Source organism: Protopterus annectens, chromosome 1.part2 (assembly GCF_019279795.1).
Source record: "Protopterus annectens isolate FY-2018-M chromosome 1.part2, PAN1.0, whole genome shotgun sequence".
In the NCBI taxonomy this organism is placed as follows: domain Eukaryota; kingdom Metazoa; phylum Chordata; order Ceratodontiformes; family Protopteridae; genus Protopterus; species Protopterus annectens.
Genome location: NC_056727.1, coordinates 480,495,996 through 480,512,240, shown reverse-complemented (window position 1 = coordinate 480,512,240; position 16,245 = coordinate 480,495,996). Strand labels below are relative to the sequence as shown.

The window sequence follows — 16,245 nt, the reverse complement described above, 5'->3', positions numbered from 1 at the left end:
CTAAATGTCATGTTTAATCATAGCCTCACCTCAGGCTTTGTGCCCACTGAATGGAGCAAAGCTACAGTTATCCCATTCCACAACGGGGGATCCACCTTGGATCCCAGGAACTACCGTCCCATCAGTCTGACGAGCCTGATCTGCAAGGGCATGGAACGCATTATCATGGAACTTATAAACAAATATATTGGCAACCTTCAAAACACTGGACCCCACCCAGTTGGGTTCATGAAGGGCCGATCTTGTCTCTTGAACCTGATTGACTTCTTCGAATTAATCTCCAGAGCTGTGGACGAGGGTAAGGCAGCCCACACAGCCTATCTGGACCTTGTCAAGGCCTTCGACACCACCCCCCACTCTGGAATCATAGATAAACTTACTAAGCAGGGCATAAATCCCTACATCACTCAATGAGTTGCCAACTGGCTTACTGACAGAACCCAGACTGTAAAAGTAGCCAACTCCAAATCCAGCTCCAGACAAGTGACAAGTAAAGTACCTCAGGGTTCAGGTCCTGTGACCATTCTTGTTTGGCATCTACTTCTCTGAAGTACAGGCTAACACTAAGGGACTTTGGCTAACAAAGTTCGCAGATGACTGCAAACTGGGAGCCATTATTGAATCTCCAAATGATGTGGTTATTCTACAAAAGGGCCTTACAGAAATAGATGCTTGGTGCCAGAGCCATGGGCTCAAGTTTAATGCCAAGAAATGTACAGTTATCCCCTTTGGGAAAAAACATGTACCTATGAATTACCACATAGGTGGCAGTACATTAAACACTGAAAGTGTGATGAGAGACTTAGGGACACAGGTGGACATCACCACAACAGTCAGGAAATCCTTCTATGTGGCACTCCTCATCACTAAGGGCTTTTCATCCAAAAAAAAGGAGGTCATTGTCCCACTGTACTCATCCCTCATTAGACCCATTATAGAGTACAACACCCCATTTGGTATGTACCTCAAGACACCGGCAACAGTTGGAAAGGCCGCAGAAATACCTCACTTAAAGAATCACTGGCCTAAACCAGATGCCCTATGCTGACTGTCTAAAATAACTCCAGCTATACTCTGTGGCATATCTTCTACTCAGAAGCAATCTCTGCTTAACATACAAGGCCATGTCAAACCCTGAGCTTTTGGGCATGCTCCACTTAAAGAAATCCCAATCCCTCAGAGCCACACGCTCCAGGGATCTAAACCTCATCATCACAATGAACAAAACATGCTGGAGGAATAGGTTCCTGACCCAGAGACTCCCCATACTCTGGAATAGACTGGCCATACATGTCAAGCAGAGCGCCTCCTTGACGATTGGATGGGAGATAGGAAACTCACCCCGGGGATCACGTACGTCGCCCTGCTAGACAGGGGTCCAGGGAAGTAAATATTGTGGGAAGAAATATCCAGGGAATTGTTATGGCTAAGCTTGTATAGGCCCTAGGGCCGATAGCCTAGTACCAACCTATGAAGTATATGTCCCAGTAAGGGACAGAATTCTTGAAAGGAGGACAGATAACAAAGATACCTTTGAGAAAGATATTACAAACTTTCAAGGAAGCCAGAGGTGATGAGCTAGCACTCTGATGAAAAGCTTAATCTGGAAGAATAGCTTAATCTGGTGTTGAAGATTTGTCTTAGACTAATATAGCTTGTACTAGAAAATTGAAAAGAGCAAAACATTGGCAGTAGCCCATACAGAAAGACACCTCCATTTGCTTTTGTATGTTTTTCTAGTATGGGCCTCTGGGCAGAAGAGAAGATTTGGACCACTCTGTCAGGTTATGAAGCTTCCCTGGTTATTATTGGGATTGGAGTAACCATGTCATTAGACAACAAAGGGAATGAAGTTCTGGGTGAGAATTGCCAGACAGATGAGTAAGCAGGGCTCTGAATGGCCACAGATGTACAGCCCTCAACAGAAGACGAGACCAGATTAATAGGAACCAAATATGTCAAGGTCAATAAGAGAATAAGAAAATGACTCTGGAGTTGCTCGGTCTTTCTGAATGAATTTCAGAAGAAGGAGAAATTAGGGGAAAACATAAAGGAGTGCTTGGGGCCATTTATGAATGACTGCATCCCTGCGGCACTTTCCATGAGGAAGGAGGGGGGAGGTGCTGTATTTGGCATTCATCAGAAATGCAAACATGTTACAGCAAGGCTTCTCCCAGCAAAAAAATGTTTTTTTTGTGCTATTGATAGATAGATGGACCACTTGTGTGGCATCAGTAAACAGTGAATGAGCTTGTTTGCTAAATAACTGACCACCTCTGGGATGTTGTTAGCTTTAACAAAATGGTATGCAACATAGACAATTTCCATATTCTCACATTTTTTATCAGGGTGAAAGTAGTGAGCATCTCCGTGCTTGAGGATACACCAAACCACCATTGCCATGTTGTTGGCATGGATGACACTAACATCTTGAGGCAGTAAGTTCTGAAAGGCTTGTAAAGTCATGGTCATCTGTAAAATGATTATGTTCAGATTGGTCTCCACCTGTGATCATAGTCCTTGAAATGTTTTCCCTTGATAATGATCCCCGCTCTAGGGCAGGGTTGAGTACTAGGAAGGAACTTCCAAAAGTCAGGTTTGGTGTTTACAGTCATCATTTCAAATGAAATTTGCAAATCTCAAAAACCTTTATGAGCTGTATCATGAATTCCACCAAATAACACCACTAAACCCTTATGGTCAACTGCTGAAGAATTATCATGTCATATCTGGCATTGGGAACCATATAAATAGTCATTACCATGAGACCCAAGGCTATTGGGCACTTTGAAGAAGGGACTGAGTTAGGCCGAATTATCTAATTCTCCTTGTTCTGTAAAGGGAGGATCCTGATTGAGGGAAAAGTGCTCAATACAGTGCACACAGTGCATCCAGTTTATGTGAGTGACAGACAGGGCTCCATCTGTGGCTTAGAAATATTCACTATGATTCCCAAAGACTGGGAGACACTAAGAAAGGGCTCATTTGTAAAGATTAGACAGTTTCATGTTGCAACAGCTAGAATACAGTCATAAAAGCAATACTGCAACTTCACCCCTTGCAGTGTCTGCTTTGCAGCAAATATAAAAGAATATTCTGGTGCTGATATGAGACCAAAAGGAAGCAACAATAACTAATTAGGACTGGCTCCTACCCTGAAATGTAGAAACCTCTTGGAATCACTGGTAATCTTTATGTGGGGGAATGCATCCTCGTGGTCCAAACTGCACACCCTGTCTCCTTCTGACAGACAGGAAAGGAAAGATTACAACATGACCATGTGATATTACTCTTTGTGGATAAAACTGTTTAGGCTACTCAGACGGACAATAGGTTGGAGGTCTTTGTTTTTTTTGTGTGTGGGGGGGGGGGTGGAGGACTAAAAAGAACTTATAGTAAAAACAGATACTTTCTCATTTGGTAATACCTCTTGGATGGTGCATTTCTGTATGAGGTTTAACACCTATTTTCTTGATGCACTCTTCCAATAGAATAAGACAACTGTCAAGGGATGAAATTCTGCATAGGGAGAGATATGGAAGGGAATCATGAAATCTCTGAGTATTATTATCCTGATTTGTATGTCTTGTATGATGGTCAGTTATGCATCCAAGTGGGGGGGGGGGGGACAGACAACCCCCCAAATACCTCTAACACAAGACAGTTGGGAAGGTCTCATGGATTAGACTGCTACATCCTGAAGAAGGACTGCAGTATCCCTACTGCTGCTGATTATTACTGCTTCTTGACTGGTGACCACTATGGAAACTGCCATAGCCATGTAAGTTTCCCCATATCCACAATTATTTCACTGCTTCTGGCCACAGCAAAACTAAAGCTGCATGGGCTCCTCTGTACTCTATAGAATATATGCAGAGGAGGCAAATTCATGCCAACAGCCACGAGGCTCTTTTCCCTCCTTCCCATACTTTCCATGTGATTTCTGACTGAAGGGCCAAAAAAGTCAAAAGAAGAATTAAGGAAGACTGACTTAATATCCACTGCAAAGTTCATAAGGCACAACCAGGCTTGAAGTGTTGGCCATTCCCCATGCTCTGACTACAGTTAGTACTGCGGAGAGAGCAGTGTGGACAGGTTAACACTTCATGCCTGCTTGTGCTGCCTGCTCTCACTGCACCATCTACAAAATTGTGGATCATTTGTGTGGCCATCTGAGAATATAACTTATACTTCATTTCTCCATCAGTCAAACCAATAAGTGAATGACTAATTTGTGTCAGCCAATCTTGCTGGAAACATAGCATTTGTGACAAGTACTTCATTGCCTTCAAAATGAACATGGAGAATGCTTAAAACTCCCTTCTTAAACCTGTCCAATGCCCTAGATTTTTCACTGGTAAATGCACAGCAGGACCATGTGTAGTATAAGCTTTTTAAGGGGATGCTACAGTAGTAATGAAATCTAGCCTAAGAATCTCTGCCCACCAGTCTTTGGTAGGCACAGCAAAACACATCATATCGACTTATCTTGTAAGGTATGATTCATTTGGTGATAAGATACGAGACAATATTTCTAAAAAAATGACATTCCCATAGAAAGATTGGCTGGTTTTGCTCACCAAGCAAATTTCTGTCAGTATAGGTAGAACAGATACTAGTTCTTTCAAGGAGTTTAAGACCTGGATCTGCAGTCTGTCCAACAGCTAAGACTTTCTCATGGGCAACCTTGTATTTGACTATCTTTGAACTGACAAACCATGCTGATACAGCTGAATCCCACAGTACATATGAAAGCTAGATTCTCTGAGATGGCACCTTAAACTATGTCTCCAGGTAGATTGTGATCCTTAAGAGAAGAAAAGTAGCATCGTGTTAAGACACGCACTATTACAGTGAACCTCCAATGAAAGCATAACTTATGGGTTTACTCAACAGCAATGTTGCATTATCCAAACATTTTTTTTAAAGAGAAAGTGTGTACAAGCTAATGCTGGATTCAGTCTTACATTGGTAGTGACACCTGACTATTGAGAACTCAAAACTCTGGTCAGAAATAGTTTTCAAGGGCTATAACAATGCAGGGCAAAAAAGGTTGTGAGCAAAGTTTTATGAACTACAACTTCTGTATTATATATCCAAAAAGTTTGTACAAAGTAATAACCATACTACCAAAGTAAACCATAACCACAGCAATAACAGGGGGACAGTAGGTAGGTACCTTTAGAGCTACAGTAACCTCTCAAGTGTCCTTACAAAAAATATTTTTTCACTTGTAGGGGTCACTTTAACAGAGTGCAAATCAGTACTGGAAATTACAGGGTGCTGGACAGTTATAGGATCCCCCATATATACCTCTCAACCTTAGCACAATAAATTTGGACAAAGCCAAAAATGATAGAGGTATGGTGGCTAAGGCCCAAAATTAGTGAACGCGTTTAAATCTTGTTCTTTTAAATTTAGAAAGGTAATAGAATAACAGGTTTTGCATTAGCAGGTATTTTCTGAATAATATGAAGTCTGAAACTCAAATGTCTGTCATTATTTAGTTTCTTCTGTCTTTAATGGTTGCCAGAAAAAAACACACATTTTATGATTAACATACCAAAATATGAGGCAAAAATCTGGACATTCTGCAAAATTCTGGAAAGGTATGCCTCTGTGATATTGCTGGGCCAAGATGTGTGCTATCTCTAGGTTTAAATATTAGTTTATAACACAGCAAATGCATGGACATTGATCCAAATGGTAGCTTCTAATATATTTTGACTTGAAACTCTTACAAAATATGTCTCTGATATTGCTGCAGCTCTAGCTGGATGTGCCTTCAGACTCTACTGTTGTATTGTATTTATCACAGAAGACAGTGATGAAATATATTAAAACAATTAAACAAGACTTGTTTTGTAACTGATGTGTATTGTTTCCTTCTGACGAATGAAACAAAAAAGCAAAAGGTTCATCTCGTCTCTTGATGTTCTGAGTCCTTCTGATATAGCATCACAGCTACATATGAAAAATCCTGAATATGTTAGTATCCCCCCATCTAGCCTCTCATATCTGAGTAAAGAATACAGACAGCTGGACTGAGAGAAATACCAAACACCACTGTGACATAAAGGAAGGATTAGTCTTTAGGGAAATTCTCTTAAGAGTGAAACAAATGTTAAGTGGCTTTACACATTAATGTAGGTTATTCTAAAAGCTTAAGGCAAAAGTAAATGCTATTAAGAAAAGGTGTTTTGTTTTATTTCATATAGTATCAAAAATCAAATCTTCTAATGTAAAAATTGAGTCGTAAAGAGGAGATACTATTCCTCTTAGAGATATCAAATGCAAAATGCCTTTCAGAAAAATCTTAACTTCATAGTTAGATGTTCATAATATTGATCACTGCTGCTGTAATCTTATCTATATGGGTTATATCCTGCCAAGGATATAACAACTGGCTAGCTTCCAAAGCTTCAGGGCACCTTCCACATGCCCAAATTGTCAGGTAGCTCGAGCTGAGATGACTAAAAGACAAGTTTGGGTGCCAAGCCCTTCAAGCTTTACTGCCACTGAAGAGTACACTTCTCTAAGGCTTCTGAGGATTGATGGTCAGCTTGGTGCTGTTCCTTTGTTGGGCAGATAATTTCCCTTTTGGCTGCATTCTTAGAATCTCCCAGGTGATGTTAAAATGAGATTTTAAATTCCCCTTCAGACAGAGATTTAGTTTTTGGCCTCCCTGCAGCACAGATCATCAAAAAGTGTGACAGAAGGGGTAAGCTGATCAAGGGAATCTCCAAGATTTTTCAGCCCTCCTTTTCCAAATTTTCTGAGGGATTTTCTAACTCTTCATCCAATTTTGGCAAGAGGCAGGAAAACAGTTTCAACAAAATATAGGTAAAGAGATGTTTAAGAAGAAATGGCAAGGGAGTTCCAAAAAGAAGCCTCGAACCTCCCAATACCAAGGACAGTCCAACAAGTCTGAATGACTATTCAAGAGACCTTGTGACCCTCTCCCACCCTAGCCTCTTTTTCTTACAGAATGCTTGTATCTATATCTTTGTCTTTGGCAACAAATAGTTTCAGACAAATGGGTTCTGAAGATCATTCTTCAAGGTTACAGATGGCAGTAAGAGGAAATTCCTCCTTTCAAGGGGATAATTCCTCATCCTCCACATCAGACTCTTTTGTTTCCTCTGGTTCTCCATCACATACTGTCACAAGGAGTGATAGACCTAGTTCCTTCTTCCTAGGTGGAGAAGGGTTTTTTTAATTCAAGGATGTTTTCAGTGCCAAAGAGGGAGTGTACTTGGTTCTGGATCTTTCTTTCCTAAACCTATTTCTCATAGTGCCCAAATTCAAAATGATGTCACTTAAAAGATGCTTATCATTACATCCCTATTCATCCAGACATCAGATGTTTCTTAAGGTTTTATGTGCCTGGATTACATAATCAGATCTCTGCCTTATGATCTGGACTATCCACTGCACCGAGAGAGTTCACAAACTGTCCATCTTCAGTTTTAGCTCATTGTAGACTAGAGGGTATCCACATTTTTCCATATTTAGACAATTTACTTATCTTTGCAGAGTCTTTATCAAAGTATCAGGAATTTCTGTCTTGGGTGAGTGATCTCGAACACAAGCTGGAGTTCCAACAGAACATTCAAAAGCCTTTCTTGATTCCTCACACAGGATTGTTTTACTGGGATGTCAAGCTAGCCACATCAGTTCAAAGAGTTTTTCTTTCACAGGAAAATAGATCTATTTCTATTGTTTTCCACTCAAATGTCTGGCACTGTGTTGGAGTATCTCAGGAATTTGGGTCTTATGTCTTCTGTGATTCTCAGTGACACCACTGGCAAGACTCCACATGAGAAAGGTACAGTAGTATCTGAAGTCTCTGATTCCAGCAGCAAAGCCCTTTGTCTTTTCAAATCCCAATGCTGGAGCTTGTCAGAAGACAAATCATTTGGTGGAGACAACAGATATCCTTAAATCCAAGTTTCCCCTTCTCCTTCCCTGTTCCAAATGAGTTAGTCACCACAGGCACCACAGACATTGTTTGGGGAATAGTTTCAGGAGGGATAAAAGTGCAGGGTGTGTGGGAACCAAGGACAGGCACAAGCACAAAAATATCAAAGAGATGTTTGCCCTGACTAAGGCACTCAACTCTCTGAGTCATCCTTGGTCCCCAGGAACTTTTCAAGTTGCTACAGACAATACCACAGTCATGTGGTACATCAATAAACTGGGAGAGGGCCTTGATGTACCCTACTTAGTAGACTAGCCATGTTAGCTTGGGAAATAACTTCACAGCATAATTTCACTCTATAAGCACCCTACATTCTGTCAGAGCAAAAATTATATGGCTGACAAGCTAAGCAGGACCAAGACAGACCCTCATGAATGGAAAAAAATATCGAGGAGTCTTCCAATATTCCATCCCTCTGTGGGGAGCTCCTCAAGTAGACCTCTTTGCCTTCTCTCTGAATAATAAACTGGCAAGATTCTGTTCCAGGACTCCAAGCAATAAGTCGTGGAAGACAGACACCTTTTCTTTTCCCTAGACAAGAATGATCCTGTATGCTTTTTCACCCTTTCACTAATATCTCGGATACTTCTGAAGATTCAGAAGGAATCCCCTAAGATTGTTGTAGTGACTCCCTTCAGGCCCAGGAATCCACAGTTCTCTCTTCTCCTGGAAATGGTCAAGGGCAATTACCACAAGCTTCCTCACAGAATGGATTTACTCACACAAGAACAGTGGTGACTGATGCACCCTGACATCAATTAACTTCAGTTGAGTGTCTGGATGATAGGGTCTTAATTCTTTTTATGCACCTATTTACTGAGGATGTGCAGCAGGTACGAACATAGGAAAGAAAGTCTTCTACTAAAAAATCATATATTAGCAAATGGAAAAGGTTTTCCAGTCGGTGCCAACAACATAACCAGCATCCATTCAGGTCTAGTTGTTCTCTGGCGTTACAATATTTGTGTGAATTGCTATCCTGTGGACTTTCTTACTCTCTATAAAGATTCATTTATTGGCCATCTCAGCATGTCAACCCATTGAGCCTCATATTTCAAATCAGTTTCATGACAAAATGTTTTTGAAAGGGGTCTTGCAAAAGAGGCCTCCAAGTTAACCGTTAGCCTCTCCTTGGGAACTTCATTTTGTTTTAGAGAAGATAATACTTGTTCCATTTCAAACAGTTAACCTGGCTGACTTGAGGTTCTTAGCATAGAAAACAGTTTTACTGATTGCTCTGACCTCTACAAGAAGACTACCTGAGTTACTAGCTATTATGTTAAGTCAACCCTATCTAATTTTCCACAGGGACAGGGTTTTTTTTGGAAACTAATCATTTATGCCTAAAGTGGTATCAGAGTTTACTTTAAGCCAAACTCTCCATCTCCCCATTTTCTTTTCTGAACATAAAACGGAGGGAGAAAGTATACTCCATTCCTTGGATGTCCACAGACAACTTGGGTGCTATCTTTACTGAACTGAATCTTTTTAATCTTCGGATCAATTGTTTATATCTTGAGAAGGTAAGGAGAACGGACAATATGTGTCAAAACAGACTATTTCCAAATGGTTGTTTAATGCTATTAACCTTTGTTATACTCACCAAAACAAAACTGATCCAGGCAGTGTCAAGACCTGCTACACCAGGGCCTTGGCTGCATCTATGGCTTTTAGGAAAAAGGCTAGATTCTAGAAGTATTATAGAAACTGCTACTTGGTCCTCTGTACATATTTTTTACAAAGTACTATAAGCTTGATTCCTTTTCTAAGACCAGGTCAGGCTTTGCTAGGACCATTCTCTCCAAGGGCTCCTGGACTCTTCACCTTCCACTTCTCAAATGTAGTAAGCTTGGGTAATCTACCCACATAGCTAAGGTTACTGCAGCATCTTTCGTATACAACTGAAATTTACAGTCTGTGGAAAAGATGGTATACAAGTTGAGATAGTAGAAACATGAACTCTGATGAATAGGCTATTGTACATTTATACAAGAAGCTGAAACAGTCTTGAAGCTTAAAGATCAAATGCAAAGTTTGTTTTTACCATTTATTTTTGTTATAAGTATACCCTTGAAAGTTGACTTTACTATTCTAAAATTTGTAGTTTTTACTTTAGTTGATCTATATACATTAAGTTTAATAAACTGGTGTTTCTGTTTACTGTATGCTGACCAACCGTCCAATTACTTCCTGTTTCCATGTCAACCAGCCCTGCCTTCCAATGGTGCATTAGAGGAGAGAAACTGTTCTGCAGTGGGTTGGCATGTTTTCTGTAGTTTGCAGCAGATTTTATTATAAAGTAACCAGAATGTAGTAAAATCAGTTACTTAGTCAGACAATAACTCAATAAACACACAATATTCAAGTGAAAGGTAACATAAGTAAGATGGAACAGGATAAGGTTCTTAGTAAGGCGTATAGTGCTTGGCAAACAGTGTAATAAGACATGGATAAAACTAATAAATGGTTGTCTTATCAGTGGAATGTTTGATCACTTTTAGGGAGAAAACTATGGATGTGTGAATCACATGCATTCTCGATGTGTCCAGAATACCAGATACACACAAAAAGAAAGAAAGAAGGAAAGAAAGAGAAACCCGCTTTGAAAATTGGTAAAACATTTAGTACTGCTGAACAAGACAGCAGCATACCTCTCAACTTCTTTGATTAAGAATTCTGGATAAATCCAAAAACAATGGGAGGACAAAGGATCAAATCAGGGACACTTTTCAAATATGTTTCTAATTCACTTAAAAAGTTAATAGATCAATATATATTTTCTGAATAAAAGGAAGCATGACTGACTGCGATTCTCGGCAATTAAACAAATTCAAAACCTTTACAAGGGAGAGGGCAAACCTATGAGGCAAAATAAGGGAAAGCCGAGATGAACTGCTTCTCTGTGGAATTAACAAATTTAGAAATTGTTAGACACTTCAGTATAATAACTCACTCTCTATCATACTGTAGTAAACAATTGTCAATTATGGAATGATCACTCTAGTACATTATCACAGACAAGCATATTATTCCAAATGTTTTCTTTTCAGTATTAATTCCTTGTGGTATAACATACAAATGCATTATACAGTAGTTCTGTCATTGAAGTGATTTACACTTTGACAGTTATCTCCCTAAAATCCATTGGTAGACAACGATTTATTAGTTTTACATCTGTTTTATTATACACATTACTAAGAGCCTTATCCTGTTCCAGCTTACTTTTTGTTACCTTTCACTTGAATATAGTTGTGCTTATTTATTGATTCATTGTCTGAGTAACTGATTCTGCTGCATTCTGGTTACTTTCTAATAAAATCAACAGCACACTATAGAAAACATGCCAGTCCACTACAGAACTGTTTCTCCCCTCTAATGCACCATCAGAAGGCGGGGCTGAATGACATGGAATCAGGAAGTAACTGGACAGTTGCACAAGCATACAGTAAGCATAAACACCAGTTCATAGGTGTGTACTAGGCTAATGGCCCTGGAGCCTTTACAAGCTTAGCCCATAGAAGTGCCCTAGCATTGTGCCATCCGACGTTAGATCCCAGTGCCTCCATCAGTTAGAGCCACTGGAGTGAACCCCGGGGTGAACTTTCTATTTCCCATCCACTCATCAAGATTTCTCTTGAACAGGGTCAGTGAGGTGCTCTGCTTGATATGTATGGGAAGTCTATTCAAGAGCATGGGCAGTCTCTGGGTTATGAACCTGTACCTCCAGTATGCTCTGTTAATTGTGGTAATGAGGTTGAGGTCTCTGGAGCATGTGGTGTGGATGGATTTGGATTTCTTTAGATGTAGCATTTCTAACAGAGCTGGGTCAGACATGGCTTTGTAAGTCAAGCAGAGATTGCCTCTTAGTAGACAATATGAGACAGAGAATAGCTGGAGTTTTTTGAGTCTGTCCATGTAGGACATGTATTTAAGACCTAGGATCCTCTTTGTGAGGTACTTTTGTGGCCTCTCCAGTTACTGTAAGTGTCTAGTGAGGTACATGCCAAATGGGGCATTATACTCTATGACTGGTCTAATGAGGGAAGAGTAGAGAGAAATGATGACCTCTTTCTTCCTGGATGCAAAACTGTGCCGCATAGAATGATTTTCTGACCACAGTGACAATGTGGTGGTCAAAGGAGAGGTTGCTGTCAACCTGTGTCCGCAGATCTCTTATAATGCCTTCACTGTTCAGTGGGCTCCCATCGATGTGGTAATTAGTGGGAACTGAGTTTTTCCCAAAGGGGATGATGATACATTTTTTGGTATTTAGCTTAAGGCCGTAGTTTCGACACCAGTCATTGGTTTCAGTAAGGCCTTTCTGTAGGATGTCTGCATCACTTGGGGAGTTAATAATGGCTCGCAGCTTGCAGTCATCTGCGAACTTGGTCAGCCAGAGTCCCTCTGTGCTGACTTGGACTTCTGAGAAGTAGATGCCAAACAGGAGAGGACCCAGGACCAATCCCTGTGGGACTCCACTCATGACTGATCAGCAGTCTGACTTGGAGTCCACTACTTTCACACTGTGGGTTCTATCTGTGAGCCAATTTGCAACCCACATAACGATATAGGGGTGGATGCTTAGTTTGGTGAGTTTATCAATAATTTCTGAGTGAGGAATGGTATCAAAGGCCTTGGCCAGATCGAGGTAGGCTGTATGAACTGCCTTACCTTCATCCACAGCACTGTTGACTGACTCAAAGAAGTCAACCAGGTTGAGCAGGCATGATCTACCTTTCACAAAACCAAACTGTGTGGGATCTAGAGTTTGGAGATTCCATGCATCTTTGTTAATTAGGTCCATGATGATGCGCTCCATAGTCTTACATATCAGACTTGTCAGGCTAATGGGGCGATAGTTTCCAGGGTCTGTACTCGCTCCTTCTTTACGGAGAGGGATGACTGTAGCAGTGTGCCATTCGGTAGGGACAAAGCCTGAGGTGAGGCTGTGAGTGAACAGGGCACACAGATGTGGTGCCAGTTCACTTTATTAATTCATGTAGAACACAGCCAGGGATATTGTCAGGTCCCATGGAAGCTGTATTCTTGGCCTTGGACAATGCAGCTTTAACCTGTACTGCAGTAATGCTGGGTGCTTGGCATTCTTCTGGTATTGTGATTGGTCCTTGGGGGGGATAAAGTGGCACTGAATCTGTTGGCCAGTATGTTGGTAATATCTGTTGGTTCAGTATAGGACATACCATTGTGCAGTAACTCAGAGCCAATCTGGGTATTGCCATGGAGATTCTTGATATAACTATAGAAGGCTTTGTGGTTGTTTTTAGTGTCTGCTGCAATTCTGCCTTCATAGCTGGCTTTGGAGGTTTTGATGAGGGATCTCAACTTTTTGTTGAGACTAATAAGGGAACTTTTCCAGTCTTGGGACTTCACCTTTTTCTGCAACAGTTTCTTCTTTCGTTGTAAAGTTTATTAATGGCAGGGGACCACCAGATTTGCTTCCTTTTTTTTGGAGGAGCGCGTCTTGGTTCTGTTGGGTATGGCTAGTTCCATGCATTTATGTATGTGTTCGTACAGTGCATTGGTGTATGATTTGGCAGTCATGCATCTGTTTTCCATTGGCATGGGTGCCGTGAAGTTAGCCACCTCTGTTTTTAGGAGTCGAAAGTCAGCTTTGGAGAAGTTTTTCATGGTGGATACCTTTGCAGGGGTGTGGGTGAGATGTGGATTTCCATGGTGATTAGTTTGTGGTCGGATCTAACCAGGGAGGAATTGACTATTGGTGTAGAGCAATGGTTGTCCATGTTAGTAATAACCAGATCAAGGATGTTGATTCCTCTAGTGGGGTTAAGAATGAGCTGATCCAGGGCATTGGACGTGATGAATTCCTGGAAGCGCTGGGGCAGTGCATTGGTGCATGAGTAGTTTTCCCAGTTGATTGGGGATAGTTGAAGTCACCTAGTATGAGAGTGTTGGGTTGGATCTTAATAATTTCCAGGGTGCTTAGGAATGTGGAATGAGAGTCTTGGGACATGGTTGGGGACCTATAGCAGGCTACGACCTGAATCGCCATCTTACCCAATGTTAGTTGTACCTGGAGTATCTTAGATGCATTATGCTGGGTTACTAGTCTGGAGGTGTGCATATCCTTTATGAATACGGAGACACCACTACCTTTGGAGCTTCCGTCCATGTTCTGGGGCTGAAAGGTGTGGAATGAGTTATAGCCTGGTAGTGCAGGGTTGCTTTCTGCTGCTTTAATCCAGGTCTCCATTATAGCACAAATGTCGATGTTCTCCATTTTGAGGAGTGCTTCGAGTGAATGCATCTTGAGATTTAGACTGCTAGCATTCAGCAATATGACCCTCAGATTGTATTTAATTATAGCTGTTATGGTGGTAATTTGGTCTTTGGAACACTGCCTAAAAAAGGCACTATGGGGGGGGGGGGTCAAGAGCCTTAGCCAGTACCTGGAAACCCAGGGGTGTCAGATCCAGGCCATCTCTGGCAAAGCATCGAGGTCCGTCAATCATGTTATCCCAAGCAGATACTGGATCCACTTAGAATGGCACCAAAAACTTAGCCAATTGTTGAAGTCAATCATTTTCTGTTTGTACTGCGGTATCATTCTGGGTGATGGTAGGATGCTGCACAGGGCTAGGGTCATACCCGCCTGGGCCACATAATCCGAGAGCTCCCCCATGTTTCTTTTCATGTAGTCTAGGGAGGTGTGTCTCAGGTCATTTTCACCCACATGAACAATGACAGAGTCATACTTGTACTTGTTGTGGAGTGACCTGAGTGTGTGTGTTATGTGTCGGATTCTGACACCTGACAGACAGCTGACTGTTACCTTCTCATTATTCTCTCTAGTGAGTGGGACATCAGTGTGCCTCACTATTAAGTTACCTATGATTATTGTATTGGGCAAGCTGTTTTGCCTTAGGAGCTTAGGCTGAGGATCACACTGTGTAGGTGAGCTATGTGTCTCGTGGTTTGTTGTGGTGGTCGAGTGCATTTCTGCCTTTATTAAACTTAAGAGATATAGCTCCAGAGAAGTAACTAGCATAAAAACTACACATTTTAAAATAATAAAGCCTACTTTACAAGATTAAGGCATAATTATAACACAAATATATGGTAAAAAAAAAACTTTTGCATTCGATTTTTAAGACTTGAATGCGCAAGTAAACAGGTCTAAGTCATAGTTCATTTGCGCAAGCAAAGGCTTCTCTTCCATTCTGAATACAGTGGCTAGACTTTAAGCTTTATTGTGGATGTGATGGACATTTACAGAAGACCTTGGAACTAACAGTCTGTCATCAAGGTTGATCAGCAGCCATAACATTAAGAATTCTCCAGGTTGGGAGGCTGACAGACTTCAAATTAGAAAAGCCAAAGGCATCTTCTGCTGGTATTGTACTTCAGTTAAAGCAGGGCCAGGTTTGCCAAAAGGTGCACTACATAATATATCAGATTTCTTGAAAGGTGGAGGCTGAGTGCCTAGAAATCTGACTGTCAAATCTGACGCATCATAAAATGTCTTTATTAATGGAGGAAAAGCCCAGTTCCTCTCTTGCAGCTTCATACATCTTCCCTGGAATAGCATTCCCTTACAAGACTGTTTCCCCAAATATAAAACTTTTGGATGGACCCAAAGGACTTTAAGTAAGATTAACAGTCTTGAGTCATAGGTCGGTGAAAACAGATGATGTTAAATTATATCTCATGGCCTCCACTACAGATATTTAAGGTATTACACAGTGAATACTTCAGCTTGACTGGATCTTTCTTGCAGCCTTTATACAGCACTACTACAAATGTTAGACTGTATGAAAGAGGTTTACTGTAGTCAATATATGACACTGCTGAATAGGGTGCATGGCAAAAAAAATGAAAATGTTAAAACATGCACTTTGCATAAGGAATACCTTTTATGACAGTTGGAACTACAACAACTGAACAAATTAAAAGATATTACTTTATAATAATATGCATGTCAAGAAAAGTTAAGAGTTGGCAATATCATTAACTTTTACTGCCAGTAAGCAGTAATGAAGTTTCTGTCTACAATATAGTTGTGCAGTTCTTTTTTTGTTAGAATTAAATTGTTTAATTCACTTACCTACTAACTCTAACTCTGAGCTTTCCTTTTCATCATCCTTAGTCAAGTGGTGTCTCTGTTGTACTGCAGACTGTTTAAGAAGCTGGTAAGCTTTTGTTTCTGTGAAAATATAAAATATGAAAATCTACATTTCTTTAAGATCTACAAATTTTCAAACCAAATTAATAGGATGTTACAAATG

General features: G+C 40.7%; 1 protein-coding gene across 3 annotated transcripts in view; it reads right to left on the bottom strand.

Annotated features, from left to right (window-relative positions):
• The window catches only part of KIZ (kizuna centrosomal protein), a 1,514,946-nt gene that overhangs the window by 444,834 nt on the left and 1,053,867 nt on the right, over positions 1–16,245 (bottom strand). For all 3 annotated transcript variants that reach the window (XM_044057131.1, XM_044057139.1, XM_044057146.1), the window contains one exon: positions 16,065–16,163. In XM_044057131.1, coding sequence (XP_043913066.1) covers positions 16,065–16,163 — 99 coding nt within the window. The remainder of the gene's footprint in view (positions 1–16,064; positions 16,164–16,245) is intronic.